The sequence below is a fragment of the Abrus precatorius genome, unplaced genomic scaffold, assembly GCF_003935025.1.
Source record: "Abrus precatorius isolate BTA unplaced genomic scaffold, Abrus_2018 Scaffold3, whole genome shotgun sequence".
NCBI classification, from domain to species: domain Eukaryota; kingdom Viridiplantae; phylum Streptophyta; class Magnoliopsida; order Fabales; family Fabaceae; genus Abrus; species Abrus precatorius.
In genome coordinates this window covers 31161122-31188553 of record NW_020874373.1, presented here as the reverse complement: position 1 = coordinate 31188553, position 27432 = coordinate 31161122, and the positions used below count along the sequence as shown (strand labels likewise).

The 27432-nt window shown below is 29.9% G+C and overlaps 4 protein-coding genes across 5 annotated transcripts; 3 read left to right on the top strand and 1 right to left on the bottom strand.

The window, feature by feature from the left end:
• Nucleotides 1-569: 569 nt before the first annotated feature.
• LOC113863237 (uncharacterized protein At3g61260-like) lies at nucleotides 570-4883 on the bottom strand. The gene is made up of 5 exons (XM_027496742.1): nucleotides 4686-4883; nucleotides 2311-2361; nucleotides 1885-1972; nucleotides 1232-1313; nucleotides 570-869 (listed from the first exon to the last, which is right to left on the bottom strand). Exons 1-5 carry the CDS (start codon nucleotides 4831-4833, stop codon nucleotides 675-677), a joined length of 564 nt encoding a protein of 187 aa, XP_027352543.1. The 5' UTR covers nucleotides 4834-4883; the 3' UTR covers nucleotides 570-674.
• A 5313-nt stretch (nucleotides 4884-10196) lies between these two features.
• On the top strand, nucleotides 10197-11984 carry LOC113862478 (LIM domain-containing protein PLIM2c-like). The gene is made up of 5 exons (XM_027495563.1): nucleotides 10197-10331; nucleotides 10791-10890; nucleotides 11039-11070; nucleotides 11386-11475; nucleotides 11658-11984. The coding sequence occupies exons 1-5, from the start codon at nucleotides 10197-10199 to the stop codon at nucleotides 11982-11984; spliced, it is 684 nt and encodes a 227-aa protein (XP_027351364.1).
• Nucleotides 11985-13459: 1475 nt separating this feature from the next.
• On the top strand, nucleotides 13460-19129 carry LOC113863919 (serine/threonine-protein kinase rio1-like). Of its 2 annotated transcripts, XM_027497702.1 has the most exons (13): nucleotides 13518-13887; nucleotides 14162-14290; nucleotides 14572-14664; nucleotides 15055-15134; nucleotides 15682-15795; nucleotides 16252-16325; nucleotides 16665-16741; nucleotides 17076-17159; nucleotides 17244-17336; nucleotides 17445-17552; nucleotides 17635-17706; nucleotides 18321-18465; nucleotides 18541-18991. In XM_027497702.1, the coding sequence occupies exons 1-13, from the start codon at nucleotides 13558-13560 to the stop codon at nucleotides 18777-18779; spliced, it is 1638 nt and encodes a 545-aa protein (XP_027353503.1). In that variant the 5' UTR covers nucleotides 13518-13557; the 3' UTR covers nucleotides 18780-18991. The 2 variants fall into 2 exon arrangements, with proteins under 2 accessions (XP_027353502.1, XP_027353503.1); XM_027497701.1 differs by having other exon boundaries at nucleotides 13460-13887; nucleotides 18321-19129.
• A 2885-nt stretch (nucleotides 19130-22014) lies between these two features.
• On the top strand, nucleotides 22015-24953 carry LOC113863918 (pentatricopeptide repeat-containing protein At2g22410, mitochondrial-like). Its single transcript, XM_027497700.1, has 2 exons — nucleotides 22015-24406; nucleotides 24621-24953. Exon 1 carries the CDS (start codon nucleotides 22168-22170, stop codon nucleotides 23905-23907), a length of 1740 nt encoding a protein of 579 aa, XP_027353501.1. The 5' UTR covers nucleotides 22015-22167; the 3' UTR covers nucleotides 23908-24406; nucleotides 24621-24953.
• Nucleotides 24954-27432: the final 2479 nt, after the last annotated feature.

Sequence of the window (27432 nt, the reverse complement as noted above, 5' to 3'; positions counted from 1 at the left end):
AAGGACATATAAAATCGTACTAGACTTTGTGTCAAGGCTGTTTAAGGCTTCAGCCATAGTCAAGCTTCATGTTTGTTGGGGAAAATAAGACCTTCATGATTTTGTCTATAATTCCAATAGACTCTCTTTTAAATATTTTAGAAATCGTTTCTGTCAGATTTTCTTTTCTATGTATTCTTAAATTAAGACACATTTTAGAATTATAATTATTGGGAAATTGTGAATCGTTAACTGCGTGTTTAGATTTTCACTGATTTTTTTTTTACAGTTGTGTTATATTGAATAAGTTGTGCAGCACTAGGCATGGGCCAGCATTATCAATCAACTATTTACCCTCATTTTATTTTTGAGGATGCCGTGTAAGAATTTTTTTGCCTTTTTTTTTAAAATTCTAGGCACTATAGTTATTAAGCCTATAAGCAAAAGCAATGAAGAATTGTGAAGAAAGAGAAACTCAATTACTGGATAATTATTAATTAGAGTAGTTCTATTGCAAAAAAACACCATAGACCAATTCATCCAAGCAAAATGATCTACAAGAGACATTTACATTTTTTTTTCTTCTTTGGACTATTATTTTGCACTTCCACAACATTGAAAACAAGACAAAGAAAATACATACAAAATTTGCCAATTAAATATACTTTTAACATCACTCTCAAAAGGAAAAAAAATCAAAAGCATCCTATGGTCTTCTTTGGAGTGGTTCCTGTTGCACGATATCTTGCAGCCGTTTCCTCTACCTTGAGAACCTCTTCACCACGTTTGGCTTCAACCATTGCCCTCTGCTCCTCTGCTTCCTTGTGAATCGAGGCTATTTTGTTCTTCATTCTTTCCCCATATTCTGCTTTCTTTTTCTCCAATTGTTCCTGTTCAAACAAGTTAAAAGTTATATTACTACAAGTGCTTCTATCTATGATCATTTTGGATCTAATTCATTCACTTGTGATAATAAAATTTGATCTTAATCTACTTCATAACACATGTTCTTAAGTTATCTTCAAAGAAAAAGAAAAGGGGTCTTCATAACAAGTACATTATAATATCATGCAGGGAAAAATAAACCTTGCCTTTTCCCTAACTTATCAAGTTTATTATATTGTTTGATATTTAAAAAGCATGCATTTCTTTGGTCCTGTGCCATATGCATCACGTTATTACATAGCATGTATGTTAGCAAAGAAATGTCATCATTTTAATAAATACTGAATATTAGGTTTAAAAATATTACCTCAATTTTTTTCAGCTCAGCTTCAAGAGCTGCCTTCTTGCTGTTTTCCCAAGCAGCAACAGCAGAGAGATGCTTTTGAGCTCTGTTAATAGATCAAATAATTTCCAAGGTTTAGGTGAACTTAAATTAAAATTCTGTAAGAGTTCAAATAATCTTTGATCTTACAGACTCTGGAGACTTAATCTAATTATGAATCATATGAAATAATGAAGGGCTGGGAAGATTATTGTGTCATGCAGCAGTACCACCAAAGTACTTATTTGATGAGTTAAATATTTTTCTATTTAGTGTGAGTTTGGAAATTAATCAAAACCATGTTAAATCATGTTTCAATTTAAAAGCTATAACTTGTAGTGTTGAAATTGATTTACGTTGGAGTGAATTTGAGTTAAATCCAAATACACAATTAGAATTGTTTTTGCAGTGTGACTTGGTTTTAACTTTTCAAAATATAATCACACCTTACTACATAAGCCATGGAGGAAGGAAAAGAAAGAAAGTAATAGGTTAGATGTATGATGAGATAAGAAAGGAAGAGAGTGATCAAGAGATAAAGGAGGCGTGTGTAAAACTTGGTGTGCGAAAAAATTTAGTATTGATTACTTCTATGCCTCTAATGGCAAGATGCAAAAGTACATAAAATAAAGTCTTACTTGTTGTCTGCTTTGGCTTTTTCACTTTCTTCCCATGCCTTCACATAAGACAACTTTTTCTCTTTCTCTACCTCAGCCAAAGCAATATCTGTTGATCACAAAAGTACATAAACACAAGTCAATTGCTTAGGAATAGATATGCATGCACAAAAAGTGATTACAAAATTATGTTTGTACTTGGTATCAGCACATATTCATGTTACCAAGAAAGAGACAGAAATATGTTAGCTAGAAATTCGTGTAGAAATTTCCAAGGTGTAACCTGACAGTATAGGAGTGAATCTACTGATGCAATTGGTTATGAAATTTATTAAGAGCTCCGAATATCAAATGCATATACCATTTAATGAAGATCAAATATTAAAATAACCATAAAACATTGTTGAAGATAATGTAAACTGAAATATGAAAACAGTCAACACTTACCCCTATCAAGGGATCCTCTCGAGTTTTGTTTGTTTGCAGGAACTGGAGTCTCTGTAGTCCCAAAAAAATTATATAAAATTAGCAAAATAAACAAATAGTATGAATATCATTAAACATTGTACGAATATCATATTAAAATTAACTTAATGGAAGTGGTGTTTTTTTATTACTGGACCTTTACATCTAAATATCAAATAAGAGGTCATTATTGAAATTATCACCGGTCATACACACATGATCAACTAAGATATTTCAATTCAGAAAAAGACAGAAAACAAAGATCCTATATCTATTGCATACAAGTTATGCTGTAAATATCTACAAAATCATTGTCAATGATTCAATAAAATTATCAACAATGTTTGTACAAGAATATATATAACAAGGAAAATAATATTTTTATCAAATTGACTCCAGTATTAGATTATTGAATGAATTTTCCTAATCAAGCTAATTTATGCATCACAGAGAATTCAGTGAAGGCTACTAAAGCAACACCTAGAAATATTTGCTTAAAAATAAACGGTTTTTTGTAATGGGTGTCCTAAAATATACAATAAAATCTATGTACAGTACTTTTGTAAAAAAAGCATATGATATCTCTGAATTGAATGCATTGATGATATTAAATATTATAATTTTTAATAAAAATGTATCATTTATTAATTTCTTATTATGTGCCATTTGATAAGTGGAAAAAAAAAAACAAAATTTAAGTATGACTCAGACATTTATTAATTGTTAAACCAAACTTAATAATACACATCAAACAATGTTACATATCCTGTAAAACCAAGGAAAAACAGATAAAAAGCTTTATATCGAGCTATTAAACCACTGATATTTACCACAAAATTCAAATAGGATTAAATATATTTTTTATTATTTAAAATATATTCATTTTGAGCATTTTTTGTTATAAAATTATTATTTTTATTTTAATTCTTACATTTTTTTTAAATTGTCATTTTTAATTTCTAGTCACTATTAAATGATTGACATAACTAATTCAAATATTGATACATGTTAATTTTTGTATCACATATTACTTGTTTGTAAAATCACATAAATAAAAGAGACTAAAATTAACATCTGCAATATTTAAAAATGTAAGAACTAAAACAAATTCTACAAAAAATAAATAAATTTAAAGATAAATAAGCACAAAAAAAGCTGAAATGATAAAAAAAAAGAAGAAAGTATATACAGATTTAAGTGGTATAGTTGCCGATAGCCTGAAAAATAAGAATTCATTCAGAAAAATAAAATTAAGAATAAATAAATATACAGCTGATGCAGTCTTTCCTTCTTTATTGGATTCGAGTCATGATGCACACTATCTTATTATATGCAATAAATTAACACGCTGCTAACAGCCCAGAAACAAGGTGCAGAACAACTTTGCCTATAAATTAAAGCATTATTGCCAGAGTGGAAAAATACCTTTCTTCACACCATGAGGGGAAAAAATTATAATTTATGATCACATGGAGGGCCTAATGAAAATCATTTCTCGGGAGAGGAAAGAAACTCATCATTGATCTAAAGAGCAACTTATGATGAAATATGTTTGTGTTTTTATTCATTTTAAGCACACCAATAGTGTTTCTCAACATTCAAAAACTAATATAAGGTAGAAAAACTGGAGAGATTATACAACCTTTCCTGAGTCCCAAGATAGTGTTTCTCATATCTAGGAATCAAACATTCGAGTCCTAATAATCAATGTACTTAAGAAATATAACTATCTTTTAACTGTATTGACCTCATAGGTAGAAAATCATTTACTTCAATATAGGGGTATGAATACATTTAGATTGAATTTGAAACCCAAAATACTATAGTTAGCTAGATCATCATTTAGGTTACCAAAATAAGCATTAAATAAATCACGAAACCAACTTTTGCAAGCCAAAGAATACAGCTCATAGATAGAAGAATATTATTGAATGGTTACTCTACCTTCACCACATTAAGAGAACATCATACATATCATAGAGTTCTAATAATTGAAATAAAAGTCAACAAGAGCACAAGATCACTGATGATAGCTATGATCAACTGATCATACACAACAATCACAGGGAAAAATCAGCAAAAAGTGAAAAGTGAATTGTTGGAACAAGTTGGTAAATAATAACTTTTAATTCAAAACATCCAATCCAGACCTTGAAACACCCTCAAAAAATCAAAGAAAATGAAAAACCCTTAAAGTGTTACACTAAAACCATATTTTCAAATTTTAATATTAACAACAGCCTCACCAAACCCACGCTCAAAATCAGATTTTGATGAAAACCCATAATTTTATTCCTAGAAAAACAATAATCAGAGCATGAAAACATGAACATGAACACGCGAAATACAAAACTCACTCTCAGCTGCAGCAACGATAACAGCTTTGGATTCCTCTGGTGCTGTTGTTTGAGAAACTTTGTTAGCAACGGTGTCGTTCGGTGGTGGCTTTGCCGCAACCGTAGCCGTAGCTGAGGCAGTTTCTGCCTTGGTTTGGAGTTCTGCCATTACCGTTAGCTTGGAATGTTCAATTCAGAAACAGAACGAAGAAGCAGAGTGAGGGAAAGAAGAAACAGAGGAAACGTTATTATATCTACAAAAGTTCCAATAAACACGGTGGACCCTTTACAAAGTGATTGCATTTGTATCTGAGGGGATAAACTATGGTGCACTCTAGAAAATTTTCATCGTTGATTTTGGTTACATTTTTTCAGAAACTATGCAATATTTGCCTTTGACTTTAGATTGTCTTTGGATTTAATGGTTGCAATATTTTTTTTATTCAATTTTGTTAACATTATATTTTAGAGTCGATTTTAAATATTTGTAGATAATAATTTAAAATTAATAAAAAGTTATAAATTTTAATTACTTAAAATTAGTGTTGATAACTAAGATGAACTAACTTTTTCCTTTTTTATTTGTGTAAAATTTAAGAAGAGAGCATGCTGTTTTGATTTAGGATAAGAAAATGTACAGGAATGATAAATATTATGGTCTGTTTATTTTCAGCCACTGATATAAATTTTAAACTCTGTTATGTTTTCTGAAATGAAAAATAAAAATGTGGTAGAATTAACAGAAAAGAATTTGAAAGTATTTAAAACTGGTAAAAACCCTTATTATGTTACAATAAAGAAAAAACTGATAGCGGTTTGATAGGTCTGTTAAAAAATTCAAAATTTAAATTATTTACATTATAAGAAAAGTTTATTTAAATGATCGATTACTATTATGATCTGTTTGTATTTTCTATCAAAGATTTCTTCAAGTGCTCGCAACTTCTTTCATCACAAATATAAAATATGAATTAGCTATAAACCATTATAAATGTATTTAAACATTTTTTTCATGAAATGTATTTAAACACTTTTTAAACTTTCACATTGTTACTTTTTTACTTTAATTATACTTATAATGAACTTTTTCTCATTACGTATTTTTTTTATTTTAATTTAAACTAGAAAAAATTTAAATTTAAACAAATAAATAAAATTTTGAATTCCTATTAACTGTAATAATGTAATTCAAATAAACAAGCCAACTTAGATGAAAGGGCTGAATTATTGCTTTTGTGTGTTGATTTTGGAATAAGAGATTGGAAAATTTAATAAAATATAGTTATATTTAAAAATTTAAAAATTAATTATTAAAATATTGATTTTCTTTATAAAATACACAATCCTTCATTTTGGAGAACCAAATATAGGATGGGAATTAATGACTTGTGTGGTACCAAAAACTACAAATAGAAAACAAAGAACAGATAGATTGCGATTGATCGGACGGTTGTGTGAAGTGGGTGTAACGAGAAAAAGAAAGGTTGCGTGTACTGTAACATTGCTGGAATGTGCCGACACGAGATGGTGTGACATGTACATGAGTGAAAATAAATGATATTTTGCATGCATCAGTATGATATACGATGGAATTGCGCGTGGGACCCACTGGATGTTGACTGTTCTGCTCGAAATTCAACGGTTTGGTCTTCCAATTTGGTCCTTTCACTATCCGATAGGATTAATAATTCAGTATATTAATATTATTATAGTGAAAATCATGCTCTCCCACCCAAGTTTTTACATTATTTTATTTTAGGGTTAATCAGTGTTTCAAAATATTTTAAATTTAAAGTTAATATTTATTATTACATTATTATAAATTATGCTAAAAATGTATTAAAGATATTTAAATAATTTACTTATTTATTAATTAATATTTTTAAGTTTCAGTTAATATTTACCTGTATTTTACATATGTTAATCTACTTTTATATATCAAATGAGAGTTCATATTTTTTAATAAGAATAATTTTAAGTAAAAGTATTTTTAAAAATATTGAAGAGAACTTTTTAAAATTTATTATAGTAATTGTTATTGAAAGTTTTAATATTACATTATTTATACCATTATTTCATTAAAAAAAAAGGACACACAAATTACTGAGGGTTAACTCATCAACAATAGAGGGGTATTAAATAGCCGTCGAATATTAGGTATTAGACCAAAAACTACTACCAAATTTTTAAGATGATGTTTAAGAGTCATTAAACAGTGATATATCTTAAAGATAATAATAAAACCTATAATTTTCTTCCTTTTTTAATAGGAAATCTAATAATCTATTTTTAACCCCAAAACAGACATTTGTTCCTGTTACATTTTTGTGTCCATTTTAAAATGTGTCAATTTGAAGGATATTCTAAACTTTTGCTATGTGATATTATTTCATTCTAATTTCAATGTCTCACTGAAACTTGTGTTGTGTTTAAGCATATACTTAATGAATGTAAAGCAAACAGTTCAAAGTTGATGCTGACAATTGGCCATTGCAGGTTGTGCTATTAAAGGAACATCAATGTCATGAAAATGATAGTTTTCTTTTAATAAATTTTTTGCTTGAATTAAAAGGGGTTAGAAGAATTTACTACATGTGATAGCTACCATGCAATATCATTTAATATACTTTCTCCCTCTCTCCTTACTCCAATTTTTTTTTTATTAATTTAGTGCATGACTGTTTCTCTGTCCATGCCTTTTTAAATTCTATTTTCATATAATGAAAATAAATTGTAATTATCTAATTTTATTTTAATGCTATTAGTTATAATTATGTGTTGAATTGAGGAAACTCATGTGTAAATACATATTAAATAAATAAAGTCATAAGATAAAGGCTTTTATAGGTAACTAGGGGATGCTTCCACATTGAAGCACTATTTTCCCTTAATCTTCAGAAGATTTTGATCACTGTTCTGATCAAATTTTCATGATCATTGTGTATGCCTCCTTATAGTGCTTGTTGGGTGTATATTGATGATTTTATGTAAATATTAATTACAAGATTGGAGTTGTTTTAAATAGTCTTAAAAGACACACTTTTATCCACAATTTCAGCTAATGATTCAAAATAAAAAGGGCATGGACCAGAAGTCAGATTGTGGTCCTACAGTCCTATCAATTGGTTGAAATGTTATTGGTGTTCATTCTTCAAGGTTAAGTCTTTCCAATATAACTCATGAGATTATAAGAATGTTTATATTAACACTTGACATTAACTTTTTTAAAGTTCTCTTTTAAGTATTTTATTTTTATGTTTTTTTAAAAGTTATTAATCAAACATTTTCGTTAATGTTAATATTTAAGACTGAGTTAACACCTGTAAATAATAAAATTTTATTTACAAACTCTAACATTTTTACATATTTCATATTTTTTAAGATAATAAATAAATTTTTAATAAGAAATTATCACTTTTAATTGCTTATCCTTAATCTTAAAAATTGAGATTAATATTTTTCTTAATCAAAATATATATACTAAATATTATCAAATAAAAAAATGCATTGGCAGCAATCACTCATTTTAGTGAAAACTGAAATCACTTGGTGTTAAGATGAACTTGTATAACATCAAATACTAGCTCTCACATGTAACTGTTTATGCTAATACCCTCGTTAAGTACAGTTTTTTTTTTTTTTTCAAAATCAAGTATACAATACTTAAATGAATCACTTATTGATAAATTAATCTAAATTTTTTTGAATTATTTCATTTTTTTAAAATAATTTTTACTTTAACAATTTGAATTAAGTTCTTAAACTTATAAATCATTATTAATAGCTTGGGAAGGGTTATGTTATATAGGATCTTATTAAAAGTTTTTAAATAATTTGGAGACAAAGTTGTTAGTTTAGTCATTATGGAAGTCTTTAAAATATTAAAATTTTGAGTTGGGTCCATATACTTCATAGATCCCTAATAAAATCTTAACAAAGTCCTAATAAGACACTAATTAAAAATATAAATTCAAGAACTTAATGCTTACCAATTTAAAAATTCTCAATTAATTCAGGGCTTTCTGATTAATTTAACAGGAAAATAAAAGGTGTTTTTTTTAACTAAAACAAAATATTATAAGAGATATCAAATTTTTATTAATGAATCATAGCACATGAAGCCATCTCCATATCTTTCTTTCAATTAACAAAAAAATTGCAGACTAATAGATGTATTATTTTACCTAGCTGTAGTAAATCTTGTCATATCTGTGGTCCCGTTTCTTTTTAGTTTTTTATTTATTGACTAGTTATTTTTCTATGACAATATACTCAACTTGCTTCCAACTTTTGCCTGTAAAGTACCTAAGCAAGTTCATATAAAATTTTTAACTGAAATAAAGTTTTCCATTCCATTATGAAGGACTAACAGCCTACAATATTCCCTATTAACAAATGATTAAATACATCAAAGTTAACTATTTAAATAAGGGGATATAACTTTATTGCCAGAGTGGAGGAACAATGTATTTTCTTGTTTAAACTTTTGAAGATAGCAAATAAGGAACCAAGTACCAGCTGTATTAATCAACATAACATTATAAACTTGAGAGCCATTTAGTATTGCTCAAGAATGGCTAATAATACTGTGCAATTAAATCAAAAGTCTAAATTTTATTTCTTTGCAAACATTATACTTTTTTCTTAGCAACTCCTATTCATAATAGAAAATAAGATCTATCAGTGTTGCCTGCCTCCCCTTAGTTTGGTTATTCAGCCTTAGAAAAATGTGAGCAATATACTATTTTTCAATGCATTTCTTGTGATTGGTCTCTTTTTAAAAAATTTAAAAAATTATCTTGTAAATTGAAATTGATATTATTTAAAAAGTACTTTAACATTTTAAAAAATAGATTAATCATAAAAAATGCATTAAAGAGTACGTTAAAAAAATTGTATTGCTAACATTTCTCTTATATCATGTTTCTTTGCAATACTGAACAATTTCATAATGGAGATGTAAGGTTCAAATTCATTAACAATTTCCCTTATTCTGTTGCCTCTGGTTGACAAGGGAAAAACTTCTGAATGCATAGTCCACTAAATTTATCAAATTCTAAAAATATGAAGTTCCCTTTTATGGGGTAAAAGATAATTTGGATAATGCATTCTGAATAAACCTTTAAGCATATTAATTATGACATTCTTCTGTTTTTGGAAAAAACAGTTGGAATGAGTTATTTTCGTTAAGTACTATTGAAATGGTCAAAGACCAACCTTTTTTCATTCCACACAATCAGTTTATATCCACAAATTAACACGTGAATTTCCATCCTTTTGCTTAATATTTTGAGGTCTCCAATCACTTTTCAACCTCTTAGAGTGGAAACAAATCCGTTATAATCTGACATAAATTACTTTGCTAAGACATATCAGAGACTTAATTCAATCCCTATTTGTCTGAGCTGTGACATAATGAGTGCTGTTCTCTCTTGAACTTCTCTTTAATCCTTCAGATCCTGGATTAAAGGAATAACATAAAAACAAGCACGAAATTTTTTTTGCATCATTTTTGAGGAAGGAAAGAACAAAATGTCATTCACTGGAACACTTGATAAATGCAAGGCTTGTGATAAGACTGTTTATGTTGTGGACCTGTTAACTCTTGAAGGTATACCTTACCATAAAAACTGCTTCAAATGCAGCCATTGCAAGGGATATCTTACGGTATTGTCCTCTAGCACCCTTTGCTGTTGTTGTTTTGTTGATATTATTATGTTTTATAAATATGCTTCTTTCATTATAGTTTCATTCCTACAGTTATTAGTGTTGAATATAGCATTCAACAGTTTGTCTTTTCTAGCCTAATGAGTCATTGTGGAATTTGGTATCTCTCATTTCTCCTCCTCCTACCTGACCAGATACATCAAACGTAAGGACAGTAATTGCATGCATAAAGTCATACATGAAATGAAGCATATGCATTGACATCTAGCACATTATTGAATTCCATACATTGATAATTCTAAAGCATATTAGATTCCTAGTGCCAGAATTTATTTGTAATGAAATTGGTAGTCCAAGCTGGTATTTTAATGAGTTTTAATTCGTTGAAACAAAAAAATTAATGTAGTTCAAATTTGTGCCTAAATTTGGTGCCAATGGTGCAATTTTTATGTTGGTCAGATGAGCACCTACTCTTCAATGGATGGTGTTCTCTACTGCAAGCCACATTTTGAACAACTTTTCAAGGAATCTGGCAATTTCAGCAAGAACTTTCAGACTGGTAAGATGTAAATCATCTTCTGTTCAGTTCTCTGTGTTCTATTTCAATTCAGTCACAATCTCATTAAGTACAAATTGATGTGCACCTGTCACTTTGGTTTGATTTTGGCTAACAATCTATGATGTTTTCATGACTATAAATGTGGCAGCAAAGTCTTCTGACAAACAAAATGAGCAGACGGTATGTTCACTATCAGCACATTCTGTACATTTTTATTGTTATTGTTAAGAATCTTATTTTCAATATGCTTAAGACAAAGAAGCAATATATTTTTATGGTGCTTTTGTATATATATTTAATTGTTTATACAGTAAGTTCTTTTTTACCCAAATGTTATAAATTTGACCGTGAAATATATTATAATAAGCTAAAAAGAGCTTACGGAGTCCTAAGTTATTTTCATAAGTTGCCCATAAGCTTTTCCAAACGCTCCTTCTTTCAAATGTTCTTTTGTTATCTTTCTAACATGTCAGTAACAATAATCTTCATTTACAGAATAAGGCCCCCAGCAGACTGTCATCCATGTTCAGTGGAACTCTTGACAAATGCTCAGTTTGCTCAAAAACAGTCTATCCACTAGAAAAGGTTTGTAATGACAGCAAACTTGATTTAATTGTAAGATTGACAATTAAAAATGACACAAAGTGGCAGTCATATTAAAAATTTTACATCATTTTCTTATACACATTTTGTATTTTGTTTGTAATATGGATTAATGATTTGATCGAAGTGAATTAATTAGACAACTTTTTTGCTTTGTTAAATAGATGACACTGGAAGGGGAATGCTACCACAAGAATTGCTTTAGGTGTGCTCATGCTGGTTGCCACCTCACACACTCCTCCTATGCTGCCCTTGATGGTGTCCTCTATTGCAGGCACCATTTTCAACAGCTTTTCATGGAGAAAGGGAACTACCACCATGTTCTCCAAGCTGCTGCAAACAAGAAGAATGCTACACCCCCTCCTGAACCAGCTGAAGAAGAAGAGCCATCAAAGCCAGAACCTGAGGCTGAGGCTGAGGCTGAGCCTGAGCCTGAGCCTGAGCCTGAGCCTGAGCCTGAGGAACATGAAGAAGAAAAATCTGAAACATGAATTGCTTCCTCCTTAAGGCCTTTTGTTAGAGTGTTGTTGACACACTCTATTATCTTGTTGAATTCCACTTTCTAACATTTGTTCACAAATTAGTTTAATTGTAAGCTAATTTGAGAGGTTTATTTTCATATTTAAACAAAGAGTTGTTCTATACAATGTATTTTTTTGCTCCTTTTGTCGGCGGTTTTTCTCCTTCACTACTATGTAATAATAAGTTGATAGTAAGGGAGATAATCTTATGTTGTTCATAAATTTCTCTACCCATTTGCGTTTCAACACATTCAATCATAAGCATAGAAAAACAAATATAACTTGTGAATGGTACTATATTCGGCGTGTGACATTTATGAGGATGAAGCTATAACATTGGGATGAAGGACTCAGGAAACCATGTATAGGTAAAGATATCAAATATAATAGTAACACGAGAAAGAATACATATGTTGGTAGAAACCATGCACACATTTTATTTTCAGAATAGCAATTTATATTTGTTAATAAATCTAAATATTGCAATGTAAGAAAGAAATTGGAAATCAAAATATTTTAATATTATTAAAACTAAAAATAAAATTTTATTATTTTTTATATTATAAATATACTAATAGCACAATATTTATAATAATAATAATAACAATAGCTATTATTATACTATATCAACAAGACTTATTTTTTTATTATGTTATTTAAAAGTATTTCTGATTTTAGTAAACAAAAGTATTTTTATTTTCCAATTTTACTATAATATTGTTATTTAAAATTTAATTATAATGTAAAAAGTTTCTTCTCTGCATCTAATTTTACTAATCTCATATAATTTTTATTTAATACTATTAAAATATTATTTTATTATGATCATAACTTTATAATATAAAAAATTGATTCCATTTTTATTTTTTAATTATCTTTTTAATCTATATAATATTACATGAGATAAAAGATTATATATGATATTCAGTACTATAAATTTTAATAAAATTTTGTTATATATATATATTATTATCATATAAAATATTTTTTATTTTAGTTTTCTATTTGATTTAATTTAGATTTCAACGCGAGTAACGTATATGGTGGTGATTTTATAGCTGAAAATTTTTTATATACACAAATACTCAAATATACTAAACTTGTCACTCGGATCAACCTCTCATGTAATATTTTATATGATAATTTTTTTCAAATTTTATAAATATAGAATATAATATTATGGGTAAAATATTACATTATTATTTTGAAAAATAGAACAACATATTTGATCATATTTTAAATTTTTTTAATTTTCTTCTATTTTGAAAATATTTTTAATAATTTTTAATTTATAATAATATTATTTATAGAAATTTTATATTATAATTATAAAAAATTTCCAAAAGTTAATTTTAAATTTCAGTTTTATTACTGAATTTAGATAATTGATAATGATATTTCTAAAAAATATTTATCATATATTTAAATTATTTGTAGCTAAGCTGATTGGTTTTTGAAAAAACCATATTGATAGAGTGTAGGTCATTAGAGTGCCTCAGCTGCTCCTTCTCCCTTTCCATCCCTACAACAGTTGCCGCGAGGAATGACGGAAGCTGCTTCCGTTACCAAGAGCACACAATCGGCAATGGAAAACGACTTTGTCGTTCAGCACGAACACCATCTTGCACGACATGAACATGAACAAGAAGATGAAGAAGAGGTTGAGGTTTCGTGTTCTTCTGATTCTGAAATCGGTGATGCGTTGGACTGGTTGGATTCGAAGGACGAGGATGAAGTAGTGGATGCCTCTTTTCCACTGAGTTCATGGCGGCCCAACGCTCATGGTGGTCACCACCTCCATTCCTCCACATTCCAACCTCTCTCCAATCGCAACCAAAAATTCTCCCATCATATTCGTGCTTCCCCCTTGGAGGTTCCCCACTCTCTCGTTTACCCTTTTGATTCCTTTCATGCATAACTGTAATAAACCTTCAAAGTTTTAATTTGTTGGTATGGATTATGGATTAGTTTGAATTTTCATGCATAACTGTAATAAACCTTCGAAGCCATCATACTCTTGCCTCTCTAGTATTCCTTTGATATGGATTAGTTTGAATTTTCAGTTGTCGGGGGATTTGTGTGTTTATGGATTCTGCGGAATTTGTTGGTTTGTTTCTAGTTTTAAGCTATATACTTTGGTAGTGCAGGAGTGGGAAGGGAGGATAAATGTTGGCATGTCTAACTCGGTGACTACTGCAATTCGTGAAAGTGTTCGAGAGATGGCAATTGGTAAAACTAAAACTACTGAGAAAGCAGACCGAGCCACTGTTGAGCAGGTATGAATTATGAAATTCACTGTTGCTCAGAGGCTCAGCCCTCTCATTTATTTTCTCATATTTTCCTACACTTTCTTTTATTTTCTTGCTCTTGCTTTGTACACCTATGTACATTAGTCATAAAGTACCATTAATTGACTTCACCAGCTTAATTATTGTTCATTACACGCTTCCCTCTCACATTTTGTTTTCTTCCTTCTGATTATATATTTATGAACCCTATTCTTTTATTGATTTCTTCTATACGATTATCATGCAACTAACTCTGAAATTTCCCTCAGGCAATTGATCCTAGAACGCGCATGGTTTTATTCAAGATGCTGAACAGAGGGGTCTTTCATGATATCAATGGATGTATTTCAACCGGAAAGGAAGTATGTGATACACTTGAAGCCTTTATATACTTGATTTTCCCCCCCTTAAGGGTTATTTGGGAAGGGGGCTTTTGGAGGGGAAGAGAAGACAAATTTTATATTTTAAATAAATATATTTAAAATTAATATTTATTCAAAATAAAATATATAAATTGATATATTGATATAAACTTAATTTATTAGTCATGCATTTATTATCATAAGTGATATATAATTATTTTAACTTGAGATAAAAAAATATGGCCTTCCCTCCCTTCTTCTCCAAAATCCCCCTCCCAAACATACCCTTAATGTTATATTTAGGTCCTAAGATGATGGCTTGGTTTGGTTGATTGATTATATGTGATATCAAGCCACCGTATTTCTGTTTCTTACCTTGTTTTCTAACAGGCAAATGTTTATCATGCCACTAAATCTGATGGTCAAGAACTTGCTATTAAAGTATACAAGACATCTGTTCTAGTATTTAAGTAAGTACAATAGATGTTAGCTTGTTTCAGCTTCTTCTGTTACTGTAAATTGTATTGAAGGTTTAAATATGAAGGTAAAAATTATACAGGCAACTAAATTTTTTTTATATAGAAAAAGCTTGGACATGCATTTAAGCGTACTTGCCTTATTATTTGTGTTTTATCATGCAAAGGTTTATTGCATGTGTTGGATATTATTATTTATTTTCTCCTATATGCTTTAGTTTGTATACTATGTTGGGGGAGTATTCACTTACCGAGATTTGATGTATTTAATAATCTGTACTTCCTTCCATTTTCCTGGTTATATGTGTATATATATATACTGTTAAAGAATTTATTCAGAACTCTGGGCTTAGGATTACTGAAAGTTTCCAGATAGAAGTTCTTTTAATATATTCCATAGATACACACAGCACAAATGTAGCTCATGATATGTTTCTACACATTGATGGGAAACCAAGTTTCTTGATTCAAAGTCACATTTTTATTTTATTTTATATTATTTTATTTTATGAACTAAATTCTATAATCTGTTTGATATCAGGGATAGAGATAGATATGTGCAAGGAGACTTCCGGTTTAGAAATGGATATTGCAAGCATAATCCCAGGAAAATGGTAAAAACATGGGCAGAGAAAGAAATGAGGAATCTTTTGAGGTTTGCATTTGCTCTTTTTTTGTGCTGAGAAAATGCTTGTAAAAATGAAGGACTATAAGTATAAGCTAAATTAGACTGTCAAAATAGTAAAAAAAAAAAAAGAGAGGAATAATTGGAGAAAGAAGGTCAATACATCTGTCCATTTCATGCCCTGTACATTAGGGATGTTTTGTTAATAACCCTCTTATTTGTATGTTATGAATTGAAGCACTACAGATGTTAGATAAGTTCTATGATGGCTTTTAATTAAGCAAGGAACTTGTGTAGTCATCCTTCCAGGTGCAAGATCTACTATGGACTTAGTGGTTGTCTGAAAGGAATTAAATGTTTCTTTATCTATGAAAGTGGTGCCTTTTTGTATACTTGCTGTGCATTTGGATTTATTCCTTGGTTGTTTCCAATTAATGAATTGCTTGAGTTGTTTCTTTCTTTTACCCTGTCTATATTGGCTTACAGGCTTAAGGCAGCAGGACTTAGGTGTCCTACGCCATATCTTCTGAGGCTACATGTTCTGGTTATGGAATTTATAGGTATTACTTTTATTCTTCATTTTGAAAATATAATATGATGCCTGCGATCAATGTGATTATTTTTCCATGTGGAATATCGGTGCATAAATGTCTGCCATTGATAAAAGAAAAATGAATAAAAAAAGTGAGGAATAGTTTACTTTCTGTTTTCAATTGTATTGTAGGTGGCAACTACTTGTAGTTACCACCCTCAATAATTCCAAACTCATCATCAGTAATAGAAACTTTCAATTTCTTGCTGCTGCATATATCATTTCATTCTGGTAATGCAAACTGCAGTTTAGGCAGAATAAATTCAAATATGATTCTTACTGTACTCTGGTTTATTGTTTCTTGCAGGAAAGTCTGGTTGGGCTGCCCCTCGTCTTAAAGATGCAGCTTTATCTCTAGACAAGTTACGGGAAGGCTATGTTGAGGTGTGTCAAATCACTACAATAGTCAAGTGATGCTTGCATGGTTTAGTATTTAGAACCCTTTAGCAGTTGTCTTAAATATATGTGCTGTTGGGATACTTTAATATAAGGATCCTGTTTGGGTCCTCAAAAGCCTCTTATCTAGAATGATTACTAAGACCTCACTAGTATGGTTAACATGTGAAAATTTTGTTTTATCACACTTAATTCTATCACACCTTTCTTTTTTAGATTTTATTTTCAATGGAAACGCTTCTGTTTTAGGTTTCCAAGGGTGCTTAGGTGTATTCTGCGCATCCAATAATTGATGTTGAAATTACAAGTATTTTTATTTCAGATTATTATTGCAATGCGAACATTGTATCAGAAGTGCAAATTGGTGCATGGCGACCTCAGTGAATATAATATACTATATTTTGAGGTATTCACCCCTTTTCCAATTTGTATTTTGTTGAATAAATGCCTATTTGTCAATAGCTTAATTCATGTGCTCTTTATTTGTCAGGGCCACTTGTATATTATAGATGTTTCTCAAGCTGTTGATCCTGAGCATCCTCATGCCCTTGATTTTCTGCGTGAAGACTGTGTTCATGTATCTGTAAGTACTTCAATTACGAGCTGTATATTACAGATTGCTTGACAACTTTCTTAGTAGTCTAGGATCTAATAAAGAAAAAGTGTGATTTAGTAGTTATTTGGCTTGCAGGATTTCTTTAAAAAACATGGTGTAGCAGTCATGACAATAAGAGAATTGTTTGATTTTATTGTTGATGCATCCATTGCTGATGATGCTGTGGATAGTTATTTGGAAGAGGTATTTTTCATTTGTTTTATTATTTGTTTACATTTTCTGATCAGCTACAAAGGGATCTTTATGGTTTTCAAACATTTTCTAGATGCAACAAAAAATTTTGGCAAGAGGAGATGTATCTGTAGAAGATGAGATTGCAGACTCTGTATTTGTGCAGGTAATTTGCCTTGTTATGTCAACTTCTTACTGGGCTGTTTTCTTCTGTAATTATTATCTTTAAATAATTAAATAATTTGTTGGCTAAGCATGATTAAAACGTCAGAAAACCCTGTTTTTGAGTGAATTTTCATTCATAGCCTCATTATGTTTGGTCGCAAAATAATGGAGAGGGATGTTTAGGTCAAATCTTATTTTTGGAAATTTTTTAGCGTGGAGATAAAAAATGAGGGATTTTCACAATTTCATTTAACTCTTTAAAGTTCCTCCAATTTGAGGGAAGTTGTGGAGAATGTAAGTTACTTTTGTACCTTAAACATGTGGTTCTAAATCTAAATATTATTGAAATATCTTTACTAGATTATTAATATATAATGGAATTGTAAAATTCATTATTTATTCTTATTCAAACCTCCTTTTCCTCTCTTTTTTTCTTTCTAAAGCATAATGTGAACTTGATTGAAATAGTTTTTTTTTTTTTTTTTTCTCTTTTAATAACTGAAATGAGGGGTTCATATTTGGTATTTAATAAAAGCACTGTCTTTGGGGTCTGTTGTTTAGCACATTGTTAACCTTCCTTCCTTACATGTTTAATTTCCTGAATTCATGTTACAGTCTTACATTCCAAAGACACTAGAGGATGTTAAGAATGCTGAGGAGGATGTACAACGGATAACAAGCGGGAAGGACACCAAGGATTTATACTATCAGACCATTACTGGACTTAAACATGCTCTCTCATTAGCACAACCTTCACAGAAAAATAACGAACAACTACAGAAATCAAGTCCCACAGAAGATTCACCTGCCATTTTGGACGATAAATCTAACCTTTTAGAGGGTGATGCGGAGTCTCAATCTGACGAGGATGACAATGAAAGTGATTCTGAAGGGGATTCATCCTCTGAAAGTGAAGGAGAGGGTCCTTTGGATAAAAAAGCTGCTAGAAAAGAGGCCAGGAAAGAGAATAAAAAGAAAGTGAAGGAGGAGAAAAGAGAAGCACGTAAAAGTAAAGTTCCTAAGGCTGTTAAGAAAAGAAAGAAAAAGTTGGCTAAAGCGCGCAAGACCCGGTAGATACTAGATAGTAGTTGTATCTGTAATGGTTTGAGTATCATCTTTCCCTAGTAGTTTGGATTTTATATACAAGTAGATCCACCACTTATAAGGAAAAATAGAGCAATTTTGTTAACTCATGCTATCTTCTACTAGGAGAGATTAGAAAGCATGTGACAACATTGTCACCGGCCTTTGTTTATTAAGCATTCCACACAGTTGATATCTGTCTAGATTACGGCTCTTGCATTTTATGTTAAGTTGAATGGAAGTGTGTAATGGGGTTAATTCAATACATGAATACTCTTCCTTCGTTTAGTTTTGTAAAGTTTCCAATCTTGTTGCATTCTTCTGAAAGATAAAAATTTGTCGTGATATTATTTTTCTAGTATAACCATTGAACAAAGGCACAGGAAAGGTGTAATACAATACAAATTATGTGGCCAAAAGAGAAGGGTTGGCTGAAGCATTGCCCACTTGAACTTTAAGGAGTTATTGGCATTGCTTCAATACACCAAGCTTCTCATTCAAAGATGTTAACTTGCTCTTGTTGTACTTGTCTAAAAAAATTGAGCATGCTAGGTGATATCAAGTCATAAAACCCAAACTTCAATTGCATGAAGGGCAAACCTACCGTGTGATAAGAGGCTTACATTCAAGTTGAACACATTTAGTTATTGAGAAAGTGAAGGAAATTTGAGGAATTGGTGATTTAGGGACTTTTTAATTTTTTTAAGAATTAAAGAGTATTGATTGTCTATTGATTGATACTTAGATTTAAGAGGAAAAAATTTGTATAAAATGAAAAACTACGTAAGATAATATCTTTTATTTTTTGAAAAACTTAGCTATCTCTCATTTAAGTCATGTTTAAGGGAAGCTCTATCTTCTTTATGGGAGTTTTCTTTTCCTTTTCACATTGATTTTTTTCTCTCTTGTCATATAGCTTCTTTATTCATATATTAGTGAATTTCTTCTCTCAATGTAAGAATTTTTCATTTGTCATTTTTTCTTCTTTTTGTTATCTCACTTTTATTTTTTTGTTGGCTTTTTATCTTTGTAGAGAAAAAGTTATACCATAATAGTATAATAGTATACTTTTGAAATAATTTATCGGAGTAGGTAAAATAAATAGTAAAAATATTGCAAAACTCCTCTTGAAAAGGCGTCACTAGAGAGGAAAGTAATACATAGCAAAGCATGAGAGTAGTTTCTAATAAACAAATTTCACTCATTCATTTGCATGTGATATGTGGTAGCATCACATTGAATAACGCTTGTTTACTAGGTGTTACTCTCTTGCTTTAACATGTCACTTTTCTGTCTAGCAGTGTTTCTTTAAAAGGCATTTTGCAATATTTTTATTATTTATTTTGCCTACTCTAATAAATTATTTCAAAAGTATACTATTATGGTATTTTTGTTATAACTTTTTGCTTACAACAGTGAAAAAAAAAAAGACCATCTTTTTACTTAGCTATTATCCTTATTTCTTTTTGTTTGGAATTGCTCCCTTATTGCTAGAGTTTCATCATGTTCTATTAGATCGTTGTTGTGTTGGACCACTTGTATCTATCTTTTTTCCTAGGAGATGATGATTCAAGTTGGTCCATCTTGCTAATTTCTAACAACAACAGTAACAAAACCTTATCTCATTAGGTAGGTCAATTACGTAGATTCGGTTAAAAATCAAATTTTAAAAATAGAGTTAATTAAAATATTTTTTTAATAATTTTATCTAAGGTTCTTTTGGATCTCTTTTGACTATTCTTTATCAAACTAAGAGTCATGTAGTTTAATCTCCTTACTACTGCCTTTAAAGGTTTTCTTTTCTCCACTTTAACCACCTAACTTGTATTCTTTTGTTAGAAAAGTATGTAATTTTAGAATTTGTTCTTAATTTGGTTATGTTGTGTTTGATATTTTAGAATTGATAAATTTGATTAATTTTGAATCTTTGTGTCTCTATTTTTCTATTTATTTATGTGCACTGCTATAATGCTTTTATTATTTAACATTTTTATATACAAACATTTGGCAAAAAAGTATTTATAAATCAAATGTTATGAATTGAAGTGTTTATACGTTGCACAAATTTTAACTTTATTTTCTCTAGCTTCTACTATTAATTTTTTTATATTTTTTATTTTTAAGATTTTATTAACTTCAACTCTTAGTTCATAAATAATTTTTTTAATAAAAAAGTACAAAGTTATTATATTAAAATTATAAAAATATAATAAATATTTATTTTTTTAATAAAATTTTATTATTATTTAACTTCTTATCTTCAACCTTTAAGATCAACAAATTTTTTATTTTTATATTATTTATTAGGTCTTTCTTACTGTTGCTTGACATTTGAAGTTGTTATTAAATAAAAAAATTTGTTACTTATCACTTGAATAGATTATCAATATTGGATGAGAACATTCTGAAGTATATTTTATGTCTTTGCAGAAAAAGAAACAAATATTTTAAATCGGGAGATCCATTAAAACAAAAGAGCATTTCTATATAAAAAGAAATTATTGTATGGTTTGAATTTGGCTATGATTCTGACCTTTACAAAATGATATATAATTAACTTTTTATCTTTAATGTTATATTATTAAAATTGATGACAACTATAAATATGAGATGATGTAAGACATGTAATAATTTTTTAAATATAAAAATATCTATATGACTAATATGTGTATAACTTTATGAACTTTTCTTTTATAAAAAATATTTTGTGAAGTAATTTCTTTTTGTTTCAATAAACAACTAAATTTATACGTAGATACTGTACTTTGATGGAAATGAAGGAAGTAACCTTTAGAAAGCACCGTTAAATAGTATCTAAAAATTGTTGCTATGTGACATAAAAATTGAATTGCTTTACATCAGTCACAAGCTTCTTTCGGTTGCTTTTCAAAGAACATTTGTCGATAAACACAATTTATTCCAGACTTTTTTTATATTTATAGGACAACAAAACGCAAGATATACTTAAAAATTTTGTTCGATTTACCATAAAATAGAAAGAAACAGAAAATGTAGTTCTTCATAATACTTGTATGTCACAGAAATAAGATTCTCTATGCTACATAGCATAAAGAAACAGAGAACTGTGGGATCAGAATTTCTTGCATTTTTTTGCACTAACTACATTTTATAGTTAATGCATTTTTATATGTGTTTTAACAAAAAAAAATTTCGCCTAAACGAAAATGTTGACCGATAAAATTAGATGATCAGCTTCATCGACTATATAGGAAGAAGGATAAAGTCTACTAGGAAATCCTGTCCCTGAACTGTGAAAGTGTGAACCGTGGCATATATAAAGAAAGAAGCAAAGAGTATAAATAACTCATTTTGAATTTAGATTCATTTTGTTTTTTCAAATCAGGGACTACTACAAACGATGCTGAACCCAAATCTCAAAACCGACCCTTCCTCCATTTACCACCTTCTCAAATCCTACGCACTTTCCTCCACAAACATCCTTAAAGCCCACCACCTCTTCCAGCAAATCCACCGTCCCACGTTATCGTTTTGGAACCTTATGATTCGTGGCTGGTCCCAGAGTGACCAACCCATCGAAACAATTCGCTACTACAACCTCATGTATCGCCAGGGCCTTTTTGGTGACAATTTTACATACCCTTTTCTCTTCAAGGCCTGTGCTCGAGTTTCCAATGTTTCTTGTGGTAGAACGCTTCATGCCCGTGTTTTTAAACTTGGGTTTGAGCCCGTTCTCTTTGTTTCCAATGCCTTGATTAACATGTATGCGTCTTGTGCTCATTTGGGTTTCGCTCAGCAGGTGTTTGATGAAATGCCTGAGAGGGATTTGGTTTCTTGGAATTCGTTGATTTGTGGGTATGGTCAGTGCAAGAGGTATAAGGAGGTGTTGGGTGTTTTCGAAGCAATGCAGGTGGCCAATGTGAAGGGTGATGCGGTGACGATGGTGAAGGTTGTTATGGCATGCTCTTTTTTATGTGAGTGGGGTGTTGCTGATGCTATGGTTAACTACATTAAGGAAAACAAAGTGGAGATTGATGTGTACTTGGGAAATACGCTGATGGATATGTATGGACAGCGCGGTTTGGTTCATCTGGCTCGTGGAGTTTTTGATCGGATGGAAAACAGAAACTTGGTTTCTTGGAATTCCATGATTATGGGTTATGGGAAAGTAGGAAACTCAGCTGCTGCTCGGGAGCTGTTTGATGCTATGCCACAGAGAGATGTGATCTCTTGGACTTCTTTGATCACGAGTTACTCTCAAGCAAGCCAATTTAACAAGGCAGTGGGGCTTTTCAAGGAAATGATGGAAGCTAAGGTGAAGCCAGATGAAATAACAGTTGCTACTGTGCTTTCTGCGTGTGCTCATATTGGTTCACTTGATGTTGGGGAGGCAGTTCATGATCTTATACGGAAATATGATGTGAAAGCTGATGTTTATGTTGATAATGCCTTGATAGATATGTATTGCAAATGTGGTGTGGTTGAAAAAGCATTGGAGGTGTTTAAAGAGATGAGAAAGAAGGACACCGTGTCGTGGACTTCGATGATTGTGGGCTTTGCTGTGAATGGTTTTGCAGATTCTGCACTTCATTTCTTTTCACAAATGTTGAAGGAAGGTGTTCAACCATCTCATGGAGCCTTTGTTGGAGTTTTGCTAGCCTGTGCTCATGCTGGATTGGTTAATAAAGGATTGGAATATTTTGGAAGTATGGAGAAGGTTTACGGACTGACACCAGAAATGAAACATTATGGATGTATTGTGGATCTTTTGAGTCGCTCTGGCAATTTACAAAGGGCATATGAGTTCATAAAAGAGATGCCTGTGGCTCCAGATGTTATAATATGGAGGATATTGCTAAGTGCTTCTCAGGTTCATGGAAATATACCCTTGGCTGAGATTGCCACAAACAAGCTTCTTGAACTGGATCCTTCTAATAGTAGTAACTATGTACTTTCCTCTAATACTTATGCCGGGTCCAATAGATGGGAAGATGTTATGAAAATGAGAGGAATGATGGAGAAGAGTAATGTACATAAACTATCCGGAAGCAGTTCCATAGAAATAAATGGTTCAAACACTTCTCAGGATTCTGGTTTTATTAAACTTCAAAACAAGCGTAGATTGACTGTTACAATCTAGAAAAACAATGTTTATTATTTTATAAATTGATTTCATTTGTGGGACAGCATGGTCCATGGACAGGAAATAAACCAAGGACCTGAAAATTTTTAACCTGACCCCTGATGACATCATCAACTTCGATTTGTCACACAAGTGATTTGTTTCTAGTAGATATCTGTTGCCATTTTGCCATGAAGCAATATTTCGACGGAGAACTGGTAGTATAAATTACAGATTGAATTGCTAAATGGGCATAGGGCAGAGTTATAATGTTGCCCAAATTGCCTTTTAAGTACTTTCCTTTATGCAACGGGCTTGTGGCTGGACTAAAGTGCAAAACATGCCTGATCAACTCACTGAAATCATTGGTGGCTACTACAAACTCATCTATGCAACTATCTGCATAACTCTCTGAAGCTGCAGCAAAAGTTGGCTGACCAGCTCACAAAGTTGGACCATATAGCATACGGAGATGATGATGCTAAAGGATCAACACCATCAAATGCAGGAAGAAAAGGTTGTTTAAGATTCTGCTCACTATAATGGTTCCTTTTGATCCGCATGCTTATTGAAAAGAGAGACATCCGGTTTCAGTCTTTATATAATCAATTGATTTCACCAGATCAATTTTTGTCACTACATTGGCTCACTCTTAGCTTTATGTTCTTCTTTTTGACTGTATATCTGAGGCTCGTTCTTATGTTGATTCTTTTTTTACAATTATTATGCAGCTCACTCTGAAAGTTCTCTCAAGGCAAATTGTTTTAGAGCGCGGGGTTTTATTCAAGATGAAGAGCTGAGGAGTGTTTCACGATATCAATGGGTGCATTTTAATCAGAAAGGAATTATGTGATCACCTAAAGCTTTTAGATACTTGTTTATTTTTCTTTTTTAACACGGTTTAGGTTCTATGTTGATAACTTGGTTTGCATAATTAGTTATACGTGATACCATGCTATCATATTTATGTTTCTTTTTTCTTCTCTTACAGGCAAATGTTTATCATGCAACTAAATCTAATGGTCAACAAGTTCCAATTAAAATATTCAAGATATTTGTTCTGGTATTTAAGTAACTAAAACAGATGTTATCTTGTTTTAGTTTCATGTGTTTCTGTAGATTGTGTTGAAGGCTGAAATATTTAGAAAAAAATTATATAGGCACCCATAATCTTCCTTCTTTCTGGAGAGAGTTTTATTATTTTTGTTTTATCATGCAAAAGTCTCTTCCATTCCATGTACGGGATATCATCTATTTCCTCTTCTCTATATTTTTTTTTGGTAATTAAATTGCTGAGTATTATCTTACTGATATTTGATGTATTTGAGAATCTGTTTTCCTTCTGTTCTCTCTGTTTTTCTGGGTATAGTATTTCTCGTTAAAGAGTTTATGAAGAACTCTGGGCTTGGAATTACTGCAAATTTCTTTTCCTTGCAAGAAGTTAGGGTACTGGTTTCTCCATAATCCTTCTTTTAAGTCATTCAGGGTCTAAATTTTGCATTAAATGATCAAAATGAGAGATCGTTAGAACCAAATTTCTAACTATCATTCTCAATATATAATTCATTTCACAAAGGATATTTGACTGAAATAAAGGATAAATAGTAACCACTACTTCAGTTCCAAAAATGTCAAGTATTTTTGTCCTGTAAGTTTAATGTTTTGGTCTTGATTTCGTTTTTTAACTTTTCCTGATTCAATTTAGTTCCTAGTTTTTACTTTTTTCATTACGTTAGTTCTTTCGTAATAACAGTATTAAAACCCATCAGAATTTTGCAAAAAAAATGATTTTTTTATAGAACAATAAACGAGGTCATTTTAACACATTTTTTTTATAGGCCAGGAAACAAAACAGAAATTTTGTATAAAAATAGAACATTAATGATGAAAAATATTTGACCGATAATTGTTAGAATATGAAAATTTCATGATTGAAGTAAAATATGTCGTAAAAAAAGAACTAATTTCATCAATAATTTTATTTAATAAAATCACGTAAAATTTAATATATTGGTTGCAACTAAACATCTAGAGGAAGAATCTCATATTCATTTTGAATAATCGTTGAAAGAAAAAAAATGATGGTTAAAAATTAGGATTTGATACAAATGATTCTTGATGCCTACACTAAATATCTAGTTCTAGATGAAGGAATCACACCAACTTTAATACTTTGTTGCAATAAGGTGTTGAAACAAACTCTTCAACTAATTTTTTAATTTCTGATAAGATTTTAGTGAGATTTAATATTATAATAAAAAATGTGATATGAATATAGAAGTTTAATAACTAAATTAAAACAACAAGAAGTTAAAAGAAATTATTCAGTGATTCAAATCATGTGGTCCTGCTTATTCAAGACATATGTTAAACTTTTTTGAAAAATATATGCATGTTGCTTTTTTATTATTCTTAGGCTTATACAAATTTTTGTCAGAAGTTAGAGGATATAATCAAAATTAAATTTAAACTTTAAGGATAAAAATGATAATTTTGTATGCTCAAAATTCTAAAATTTAAGGAAAACTTAAAAATAAACAATCTAGATCCAACGACTTGTGAATCTTAATATTAAAAAATAAAGTTAATTTTGTAAGGAAATGTGAGAATCAAAATTTCTAACTGTATCAATCCCAAAGCCAAATCACCAAGAACACAATCCCACCACCAATTTACAGCCATGAAACCCAGTACCAAACTCAGAACTTGACCACTTCATTGAGCTACTTTTTAAGTTATAATCTTAATCTTAGATTTTTAATCGGTTATTTAATTAATAACTTATTAAGTTATAATGTTTTTTTAATTTATTTAAAAAAATTAGAATAGTAGTCTTAGATGAGGGTTATTCATATTGTATTATTAATTTTGGACTAAAACCGGAATATCATTTAAAATGTGAATGCTGATTTTTTATAATTCAGAAAAAAATTATTATATTTCTACAATTCAATTATATGTCAAATTTATAAATATACTTTATTATGGTTGTTAAAAATATTTTTTGTTCGAACTTTTTTTTTCTTTTCATTTTAAATAATGAAATTCGACTTTAAAGAATGAAATTTGTTGTCCAGTAACAAGTAATAATAATAACAGTAATAAATATTATTTGATTACATAAAAAGAACAATTAATCTAATTTTTTTAAAATTTGGATTAACTGTTATTGTATTTTTCCATTACTATTAAGAATGATAAAAGAATTTACTATCTTCCACAATGTAATAATGATATTTAATATTACTGAATATAATGTATTTTTATTATTATTTATTGAATAATTAATTTATGATTTTTTTCAAATGCATTTTTCAGAGATAAAATAAAATTGCTTCTAATTATTTTAAAACAAAATAATTTATGAAAAAAATTTAGACAAACCCAAGCAATCTACTAACATAATAACTAGTATTTAAAAAAAAAAATTAAAAATCTTACATGTTTGGGAGCTTTTTGTTACTTGCCATAAAAAAATTGTTTTCTTAATCCACAAATTAAACAACAAAAAACTTTTTATGCACACAAAATTACTAATATTTT

Bases quoted from the DNA above. Each gene is read 5' to 3' on its own strand.
- LOC113863237 (XM_027496742.1), bottom strand. From the start codon at position 4,833: ATGGCAGAACTCCAAACCAAGGCAGAAACTGCCTCAGCTACGGCTACG. The intron at 1,314-1,884 runs GTAAGACTTTAT...ATCTATTAACAG, and splicing joins AAAGCCAAAGCAGACAACAA to AGCTCAAAAGCATCTCTCTG. The intron at 870-1,231 runs GTAATATTTTTA...TTGTTTGAACAG, and splicing joins CTGAGCTGAAAAAAATTGAG to GAACAATTGGAGAAAAAGAA.
- LOC113862478 (XM_027495563.1), top strand. From the start codon at position 10,197: ATGTCATTCACTGGAACACTTGATAAATGCAAGGCTTGTGATAAGACT. The intron at 10,891-11,038 runs GTAAGATGTAAA...TAAATGTGGCAG, and splicing joins CAGCAAGAACTTTCAGACTG to CAAAGTCTTCTGACAAACAA. The intron at 11,476-11,657 runs GTTTGTAATGAC...TTTGTTAAATAG, and splicing joins CAGTCTATCCACTAGAAAAG to ATGACACTGGAAGGGGAATG.
- LOC113863919 (XM_027497701.1), top strand. From the start codon at position 13,558: ATGACGGAAGCTGCTTCCGTTACCAAGAGCACACAATCGGCAATGGAA. The intron at 16,742-17,075 runs GTGTGTCAAATC...TTTTTATTTCAG, and splicing joins TACGGGAAGGCTATGTTGAG to ATTATTATTGCAATGCGAAC. The intron at 17,160-17,243 runs GTATTCACCCCT...TTTATTTGTCAG, and splicing joins ATAATATACTATATTTTGAG to GGCCACTTGTATATTATAGA.
- LOC113863918 (XM_027497700.1), top strand. From the start codon at position 22,168: ATGCTGAACCCAAATCTCAAAACCGACCCTTCCTCCATTTACCACCTT.